At 43.2% G+C, this 10,543-nt stretch overlaps 1 protein-coding gene across 1 annotated transcript; it reads right to left on the bottom strand.

Annotated features, from left to right (window-relative positions):
• Positions 1-6,097: 6,097 nt before the first annotated feature.
• On the bottom strand, positions 6,098-6,837 carry LOC103606261 (lipoma HMGIC fusion partner-like 3 protein; the record flags this gene model as incomplete). The annotated part of the gene is made up of 1 exon (XM_008590871.1): positions 6,098-6,837. A coding segment is annotated over exon 1 (669 nt), but the record flags the coding sequence as incomplete, so codon positions are not given.
• Between the last annotated feature and the right edge of the window lie 3,706 nt (positions 6,838-10,543).

Raw genomic sequence — 10,543 nt, 5'->3', positions numbered from 1 at the left:
ATTATTTTAAAGTCATCAAATAACTTATCTACCCTTAGCTATATGAAGAAGCTCCTTGCTTTCTGTCATTATTAATATCTTATAATTATTAATAATAAAGGTCAGCTTCTTGGTATTTCCCCATATCAAATAAAAATTCTAGTTGGCTCATTATAATAAGGAAAATTTATATTAATTAAAGTTGGTGCTGATCCCCAAAATTCAAATATATTATGAAAATTATACTTTAAAACTAACCCAGTTATCATACTATTAAGCCCTCAAATTAGAATTCTGGAGTGTTCTTGCTTCACGCCCATGTGATCTGAAGTTCTCTCCACTCCTCTCTCCACAGTTTATCTCCTCACACCACACACAGAAGTGCATTGAGCCACATACCGAAACTCTAGCTATATGCTCTGCTGTTTCTTTTCTCATTTAAAATTTTGCTCACTTTGAAATTTTTCTGCAGTATGTACATAAAGTGTAATACACTGGCCTAGCCATCTGGACTCACCTTCTTGGGTCATAGCATCATTCAAAACAACAGCAGCAATTACCAAATAGGTGTTTTCTTATTCAGCATCTCATACCACACTCTGGTTAGGCTACTATTGTATTTACTATTTATTTATAAAAATATATAAACACCTCCACCTTACAGAGGAAAGGTGATTAAATGTGCAGCCTTACACCAAGAAAAAAAACTTGTAACAATATGCCATATGGGTTATATGGGACCTGCTATTTTTCACAGATGCTCACATAAAATCTCACTGTTATAAAAATCATTTGTTTTGACATTAGCATTAATATATTTTCCAACATCTATTCAAATGTCACATTCCTTGTCCTGCTACATATAAGAAAAAAATCAAAAAACAAAAAACAGTTTTAAACTAATTCCAAGCATTTCTTGTAAGTTTGGCTTGGTAAATAGAAAATTCCTATAAATGGAATATGTTGTTAGAAAATAAAAACTGCCCTCACCAGCAGTACACATTCTTCTCTCTACACCTGGGAAAGGAAAAACTCTCTTTAGGGTCATTCCATAATGCTGAAGTGAGGACTGATAAACAGCTCTTTGAGGCAAGAACAGCTTTCTCATATTGCTCAGCATGAGCCACACAAGAAGGACTGGGAATAGTCCTGAGCACTGATTCTACACTTGAGTAAATCCCAACCTTGTCCCCTCCTTGAGCACCCCAATTACAGCTCTGCACAGGCAGCACCACCCCACCAGAGCAGGCATGGCAGGCTCCCTGGGAATCCAGGAAGAGCATTTCTGCACAGATGCCCAGTTAGGAGAAGTGGAGACATCTGGAAACCATACTCTTTCCCTGTCCTTATTTCTCCTGATGGTGCCTGAGGAAATCCAGCCTGGAACGGGTCCCCACTCTTCATGAAAGAAGGCTTATCTCTTGATTCTTATATAAAACCTCCATTTTGGATGATGTGATTGGTTTTTTTTTTTTTTTTCATGAGAAAAGGGAAAATTTGCCAAAGCCTGAGATATGATTATTATCTCCGAGGGTTGTAATAAAGATCATTACCTATACATCAGAACAGCTTCCATTTGTGAAAAAGCTCATCAAGAATTAGGCTGCCAAGTCACAACCATAGCCATCAAAGAATATAGAAGAGTTCTTTTAGTGTGGTTACTGCTGATGGCACAAATCACTGAGACAGATGAGTATCATGGTTTTCAAAGTATACAGCATTCACTTCTCATCATGGCATGGGGAAATTTAAAACCATTCCTTTCTCCTTTTATTTTTCACCCCATTAATCATTCATCCTTTTATGCATTCATTAACTCAACAAAAATGTATTGAATACCTACTGTGTACCATGATACAGCAATAATAATAAAACAACAACGGCAACTACACCCAACACTCAGATTGTGCTTGCTTACTGTGAGCCAGGCACTAAGTATATACATTAGCTCATTTAACCCTGGCACCAATCCCCTGAGGTAAGCACAATATGCCTATTTGCACATGAGTGACTGAAGCACAGAAAGATTAATTCCCCAGGACACACAGTCAGTAAGTGCCAGAGCCAGGCTTCAAATCTGCATCTTTCAACTCCAGTGTCCACGCTCTTGCCCTCTATGCTATATAAAGAAAAACAGACAAGGCTTTATAGAACCTCAATGTACTGGAGAAGACAGACATTAAGTAAACACACAAACACACTATAATTTTAAATGCAAATGAGATCTATAAGAAAAGAGCAAGGTGCCATGAGATGGGATGGTAAAACATAGCAAAGGTTCTTCTTGCAGGCTAAAAATGCAGCAATCACCTCTGGTGATTCTCATTTCATCTAAATGATAAAGTTATAAAATTTAAGAAAGCAAGCTGTCTAAAAAACTTTTGGGAGAACTAAGGCTGGGAGGCTGTGGGAACTGACTAACCAATTTAGACCATAACTCTTGCCATAAATACCTGCCATCTTGGTGGCCCAAGAAGTTGGTACACTCAGAATGATGACAGATGAGGAATCTGGGGAATGCAACCCACTGCTATCCTCATCCCTCCTGAATAAGAAAATCCAACCTGGGTCAGGCGCCCCTTCACAGATGAAAGTGAAAGCGAGTACCTCCTCATCTGCTGCCATCACCCAAGAAATCCGTGGTGGATATCTACAAAACCTTCAACTCCACCTGAATACTTTAGCTTATTAAAAAAAAAAAAAGAAAGAAAGAAAGAAGAGAAAAGAAAATACTCCTTTGGCTTAAAATGGCAAACACATGGACTTCTGGAAACAATTCAAGGTATGGCTTAAAGTCAGTAAAAAATAAAACACCTTTATGAGATTGGCTATTAGTAGACTTGGAAACAAACTGAAATATTAATTTAAAGAGACAAGAACAGAGAAACAGAGAATCAAGTTCCCAGAGGGACAAACCCTTTCCATTCTAGTGAAAAAAAAAATCTGAATTTTATTACCCTGTTTGACCAACTATAGATCTACGCCTTTCCTTTTAGTGTTACAGAAATCAGACAGAAAGAAGAAAAGTCTCTCTTTTCTTCTCCAGAAGTTGTCTGTCTGTAGAATTGGGGAAGTTTTGCTTTTCTTATTGTCATTATTTAATGTATTATTTTTATGCCTTCAGTCTTTTTGTTAAGCACGGCCCCTAAGTACAAGATTACATCCAAAGGTGGCATGACATATTAGCTCCTAATTCTCTTTCCTTGTTTCATGCTACTGAGATTGATTAAGATTTAGAGGGGAGAGAGAGAGGACAAGGTGTTCATAATGGTGCATTAATTCTATGTGCTTCACACATCTAGACAGAGAAGCAACATCATTTTCAGGTTCAATAAATTAAGTAATTTTTCTGGTTCATGGTTGAGAATCATAAAAAGAATAATTCTTGATATTATAGTGCTACAAGAAGGTCTCCTGCTTCATCATCTGAGTGTATCATTTCATATACAATTTTATACTTTATTTGGCTCTGATTTATGATGTTACTATATTAAAATACTTAGATAACTAAGTATACAAGTGAATCATTTGACTTCAAATGAGGGATAAACAGTCTCTAATAAGAAAATGGTACATTAAGTCTCATCTTTCATATATATGGTACATTATGTCTCATCTTTCTTTTTGTTTTTCATAGCAAATTATACTTGAGATTAAACTATACTTGAGATTAAACAGTTAAACTATAAGTAGGAGAAGGCTAGTTAACAGTAAAGAGGAACAGTCTAAAGATTAGGAACTAACCTTACAAACTTTCAAAGTAACTTACAATACAAGTACATTATGTTAAATTTCTTCTTAGTGTTTTGAGACTCTTAGAAAACCTAAAGAACCATGGTAAATGTGATATTCTTCCAAAATATCTTCTGTATCTCGGCCCTTAAAAATCTGTGAATTGACTTTGATTCTTATTTGACCTGTCATCATAATCCATTCTGTTTTTATTAATATACTTCATCAATAAACAAAACAACACCCTATGGCTTACCTAAAAACAAAATACCAAATAAATCGCAAATAAAGGTTTTTCAAAGTATGCCACTTAAAGATCCAGATTTCTCCAAAATGAAGTAAATGTCCTTTCATCGTCTTAAGTACAAAAGTTATCACCACATTTTACATGACATGGAAAATAGGATAGTATATTTATGTCAAATGTCTGACGATGGCATTATACTTCACTACACCAGAATAAATTATTTTTGTGTGCTCTATTCCCGGAAAAGAAAAAAGCAAAACAAAATGAACAGCAACAACAAAAAATTGCAATAGCTGCAGTTTGCATTAACTTCAAAGCTGGTAATTCTTTCACCAAAATCATTTTCTTTATTTCCTTTTTAAAAAAAATTTAGAATTAGAGTATGAAACCTCATAAAAATCAAATATTTAAGAATATGCTACTGAGAAATCACCTGCATATTACTTTCAGACTTTTGAAAAACAATCTAATTTGAGTCACTGGTCTAAATAGGTCATTTAACTTAGAGAAATTAAAATTAGCTGTGCAGGGTCAATTCTTTTCCTACAACATCTGCATCCTGCATGTCCTATTCTCTTCAAAGTCAAACCAGAGCTAAGTGTCAAGAACAACCATAATACATGAATTGACTCCAAATCTTGAAGTTATTCAACTCTTGAAATAGCCATAAAAGTTCACATTATATATAAAAACACAGGCTGAGGGAGTGCTTCAGGACGCTGGGTTGGTGGCGGAGAGACAGGAGGAGGAAGGCTCTTACATTTCAGGAGGATTATGATATGTGTGGGGGGGTGGGTTTCTACTGGTGCTCATTTCTCACTTTCACATACACACTTTTACAGTACATGACAAATCAAAGTCAGCCAAGACACACTTAATGCAAAACAAATACTTCCATACAAGTTTAGTCTCCCACAAGCTTATCTTTTCTTATATCAAACCAGCAATATAAGATCATGAACCTTAACCCCGTTGTTTGGTGCCTTTAAAGATTTAATCAACCTGCAACACTCTGGTACACTCAGGAATTGAATCCCTACTCCCCAGAAAACCGTCCCAGGAATAGGATAAATGACAAAATCTTGAAACTAGCATCTTTAAAGAATGAAAACAATAACATAAAACAAAAGACAAATGAGGAAGTTTGGCTGCCTGAGACATTCAATATTCCTCCCAAACCAGACCATCCATAAAATCAAAAGGATCTCAACAATATTAGAATAGGAAGGTGTCAAGGATCCGAGGATCCTTGACTTTACAAGGGAGGTCATCCAGGAGGCTGGCATAGAAGGTATGGGCGTCAGAGGAGGTACAGTAAAGAGTCAGTTTCGTTTCAGGACACCTCCAAGCCACCAGGAAATGCAGCCCCCTCCTCATCCTTTTTGGGTTAAAAGTAACTTTGATGCTCAGAAAAAAGTGCTTTCATATTCTCTAGCTAGTCACAATCTATCATCCACAGGCAAAGAGTGACCAGAGATGCTAATGAAACAGATTTCCCTCTCTGCCCACTTTCCTAAAGCCACTTCCCAAAATGAGATCTTGAGAAATCCTGATTCCCTGAAGACCTCTCTCTGTTTAAAGATGAAATGAAAGTACCTCTGCACTGACAAGGACGCAAACCGAAGACTTGACATTGGGTTATTACTAAGGAACACTCTAAGCTACATTTTTCTTAAAAGGGTGAAAACCAAAACAGTACTAGGATTTATTCATCTCCAGATGTATGATAAAATATTTATAACTGCCCGGGACAGAGAGAAACAATTTTACTCCAGCCACCATCCTGCCCTCCCAGCCCAAGCAATGACAGAAACAGTCCCCGCGAGGGGCAGGGCAGGCTGTCTACTCCTTCCTTCCACTACAACTCTCCAAATCCGCTTTTCAGCCTCGCCGTGAGTCTTTCTTGAGTCCCTCAGCGTGCGCGCGCACACACACACACACACGCGCGCACACACACACACGCGCGCACACACACACACACACACGCGCGCACACACACACACACGCACAGGCACACACACACCCATCTCTCCAGGCTACCGCTTCCCTGTCCCCTGCATCTTTAGTTCTGAGCGGACTCGGCCCGACAACCGCCCTGCCTGCGGCGCGCCGCGTCCCTCTGGGTGGCGTCCCCAGCACTTGGGGAGGTTCATGAAAGCCTCGGGACGAGGCGCTAGTGCCAGGTCTGGGGAAGCCGGGGGGTGGGGGGGGTGGGGGGATCCGGCCACCCAGGGCTCCCGCCCCCCAGAGCCCGATGCCCGAGCGGATTAAGTTGCTCGGCACAGGGCGGCGCGCACAGCCCCCGTCCCTCCCACTCCGGCCCCTCCCCGGCTCGGACGCCTCGGGGTCCCCCGCCTTCGCGGAGGTGAGCGCGCACTCACCAGAGGTGAGCTGCATCCAGGCACAGATCTTGTACACGGTGGCCGTGTTGCAGAAGAAGAAGAGGGTAAAGCAAACGATGCAGGCGATGATGAGCATCATGGAGAGGCCGATGAAGAAGGAGGCGGCTTTGAAGGCGCCCGAGGGCAGCGTGGAGAAGTCCGTGAAGCTGCCCCTGCAGGTCAGCTCCCGGGAGAAGCCGTTGCCGATGCAGTAGTGGAAGAGCCCGAAATAGCCGGCTTGCGGGGTGTCCACGCCGTCGCCGATCCAGTAGGGCTGGATGAAGCACACCACGTTGACGATGGCAAAGCAGATGGTGAAGATGGCCCACAGCACGCCGATGGCCCGCGAGTTCCGCACATAGTTGGTGTGGTACAGCTTGGCAGCCTCCTGAGCCGGGAGCATCGCGGCGGCGGCGGCTCCGGGCATTCTCCCCCTCCGCCTCCTCCTCCTCCTGCTCCTGCTCCTCCGCCGCCCCCGCCTCTCCGCGCGCAGGAGACACTCACGGAGCCGCGCGCGGCAACTCCCCTGCCTGCGCCTCAGCCCAGCAGCGCCAGTTTCAGAGTCTGCATCCTCGCTCCCGGAAGGAGGGCGGGGGAGCGCCGAGCACCCCTCGGGCTCGCCTGGCACAGCCTCCCGGCCCCCTCCCTCTCTCTCTCCCTCCCTCCTGGCCCGGGCTCCAGCCCTCGTCGCCACCCTCTGCCCGTCGCCGCCGCCGCCGCTGCAGCTGCCGCAGCTGAAGGCGGCAAATCCCGCGCGGGGCCGCGTGGCGCGCGAGCCCGGGGCGCCCCCCCACGCCGCTTCCCGCCTCTGACCCAGTGCCCAGGAGCGCAGAAGACAGCGGCCACCCTGTTACACCTCTCAAGTGGCAGGCGCCAGCCGGGGGAGCGGCCCTGGATTGGGGGCTGGGGATTAAGGAGGGGACGAGAGCGCCCACAGCGATCCTAGAGGCAACCCCAGGATCCCGGTTGGTGTTAGAGACCGGGCTGGAGAGGCCGGTTCTGGGAGCATTTCATCACCGCACAGCAACGTGCTTCGACCTCTGCATCTTTGCAGAGGCGCGAGGGGCAGCGTGGCAGGTGCAGCGAGAGACACTGAGGGAGAGGAGACGTGCTGCCCCCGAGAGACTTCCCTGTCGCCACTGCGGAACTGCCCCTGGCTAACTCCTCGATTGCCTCGGGTCGACAGGTGGAGACAGAAGTTGGGCAGGAACCTGGCAGACAACCATGTAAAAGACAGATCTCAAGGGTGGTCTCATATCTGCACAACTGAGCTTGTTTCCTCTTCGCGTTTTTCCCCCTTAGGCAACCGAATGAGCCATAGCCAATGGATGCTCCATGCTTTCCTTTAAACCAAGTCATTCTTCCCATAAATTCTGCCGTAGATGGGGCCTGAGTGTGGAAGTGACCTTGTTACAGAATTTCATAGTTTGTTCGAAAACATTGAGCAGTTTGGCCAGTGCTACATTTATTACACAAATATACATTGGCAGCTGCTATGTGACCAGGCACTGTGCTGGGTGCTGCCGAAACACAGAGGACGGCAGCAAGTGATTGTTACTTGCCCAGGGATTTCCTCCTCCCCGACAACCCAAAGCTCCAGTTAACCAAAGAGTTGTTTTCAAGGTAATTCCCCCTGAACGGTCCGTATATAATTCCTTACATTTTCATGTGGCATTGCGGCTGTACACCTGCACTTCGTGCTGTTTCCTTGGCTTATTTTTTCCCTCTTTCCAGGCTTTCTGTTGCTCTTTTAACAGTCCCTGCCTTTCAAACTGCATAGCTCTATTTCTATTGGTTACTTTTTCAGGTCCTTCTGACTCTGATAGAAAGAAACATCTAACTGGTCCCTCAAAGCAATGAAACCAGAACCTCAATAGCAGGAGCAGATTTGGGTAATGAACCATTTTTTCACTACATTCTCTGAGCAGCAAGAAGAGAACTCTGATAGAATTGGACCCCTAATTCTGTACTTAATTGGTTATAAAATGGCTATTCTGTGGAAGAGAGGTCATACCCTAAGGGAAGATTAACTATGCTCTTCATGTGATAACCTTGAAGATTCGAGATGGTATGGAGAGGGAGAGAGAGGCTATGGGGATGTGAGACACAAAAGATAATGGAGAAGTTGCTGCTGAAACTGGGAAAGGATTTAAAAGTGTGAGTGTCAGAATCTTACATTCAGCTTCTCCTATAGGCATACAGTTTGGGTATTACAGTTCAAAATTCATCAGGCAGGACTTTGAAAAATCAATATAGGACAGAGTTAAACAGTAGCATGAGACATAAGTTTAAGTGAATAAGAATTTCAAGCAAGTGCAGTGCAGACTCTCAGAAGGTCTTCAGAATATCAGAGGGGTTTGGGGGACATGGCGAAGATGACCTAAATGTGGGCCAGCCCAATATAACCCTTGCAAGTCTCTAAAAATATAATTCATGATGATGTATCATCAGTGTATTGGTGGCAGTGGAGGGTCAGGACTTCTGTTAGGTTTCATTTGTCTTAACTCTCCCCAGTTGCTGGTAAATCAGAAAGGTTTCAATGTGGAAGGAGGAAGAAGACAGGTGAGGGTAGGCAGATTTATGGAACCACTTGGCAGACCATGTGTCGCAGGGCCGGAGATAGCTTTAGAGGAAGAATTGACAGTAATTTCTAGTAATTTCTAAGCCCTCGAGTTCCCCAAACCTGCTTGTATAAAGTGGTCTTTTTAAAAAATCAATGCGTAGAGGAGATCTTAATGTTCCCCTGAGGTGGTTAAGATGGGAGGTTACTGAGAAAGCGAGGCTGAGAATCAACAAGCCTGCTTTAGACCTCAATGCTTAAATTGCCTTTACAGGACAAAGAAAAGACTGGTGAATGACTCAGATTCAAATGTTGTGATTCAAAGAGCTTTTCTATTTGAGTCATGCCCAAGAAGAGCCTTATTCTTATTCCAGGTTTGGAATTGCCTCTAGGTTCCTGCTCAGAATCACTATGTCAAGGGACACACTTAAGTGTCCACTCCTGTCAACAGCAACTAGGAATAGACCAGCGCTGGTGTATTGCTCTTCTAAAGTGCTCCAATGGATTTTCCCTGAGAATTTGAGTTGTTCCTCGAGGTTAGGCTCGGTCAGGGATGAACTGGACCCTGCCAATGGCTCTTCTCTCCACCTTCACCCTGCCCTGCATCACAGCAGATTTCCAGGATAAAGCAGGGTCTCTAAGAACTAAATATGAACTAGAATACCTGTAAGCTAACTCTTGACTTGCCACTAATTAATGCAGATTATCCTCTTACCTTGTCCCAAGCCCTTCTGTCACCCACCCTCAATCTTGGCCTTAGCAACCAGGAATCCCAAAGATAAGACTGTTTCTACCCTTAATCTAAAACTTTTGTCTTGCCCCATGTATACTTAAGGAATTCAGACAACTAAGCATTTGGGCAACTCATTGCATTCATCAAACCTGATGGGACGAAGAAAGCTGTTTTGGGGGTGAGGAAATAATAAAATTAGCCTGATTCACACTAAGAAGTTGCTATTGATAGAAAAGTATTTTGAAACTATAACATGATTCATATGTGCTAAATAACTAGTAGAAGTCAGTGTCATCAACAGCATCGAATTAGAAGCACTAAACACTCAACTCTCAAACTTCACTGTTAAAAATGTTTCTCTGTTACTGCCACAGAGGGTCAGTAGTGAGACCCACTCTTTTCTTAAGCTGTCTCAATGAATGTTAGGTCTATAAAAGAGAAAGCAACAGAAGGAGAATATTTGTGCCATGTAACACTGCTAAAAAGGCCCTCGGTGAGGTAAGGAGCTAAATGTTTTGATTTCAAATTAATCTGAGACAGTATGGGAGAGTGTGAGAGCCTTGGAGGGTAAGAGACTTGGGATCCAAACCCAGCACCATCTCTGCCTAACTGTAAGAGCCCAGGGCTCTTTTGGCTCCATTTTCATATCTCTAGAATTACGGTGAGGGAGAGAGGACATCACATGAGTTCTGAGGTTCCTTTCTGCAGTAAAATTCTATTCTGTTCTACAAAGACTATTCCAAGATGACTTTGAAAAACATTTTAAAAAGAGAGGTACAACCTAGTACTTGGGACAATAAAAATTAGGCAATACCAAAAGAAGAGCTATCGTATGTGGTGAAACAGATGTTTTATTTAAAATTGAAAACCTACTCTGAAATCCCGTTGGTATAATTTTTAACACAATGGAT

The sequence above is a fragment of the Galeopterus variegatus genome, unplaced genomic scaffold (genome assembly GCF_000696425.1).
Source record: "Galeopterus variegatus unplaced genomic scaffold, G_variegatus-3.0.2 Scaffold6414, whole genome shotgun sequence".
Classification (NCBI taxonomy): domain Eukaryota; kingdom Metazoa; phylum Chordata; class Mammalia; order Dermoptera; family Cynocephalidae; genus Galeopterus; species Galeopterus variegatus.
Note: the sequence above shows the minus strand (reverse complement) of the source record. Positions and strands in the feature narration are given on the sequence as shown.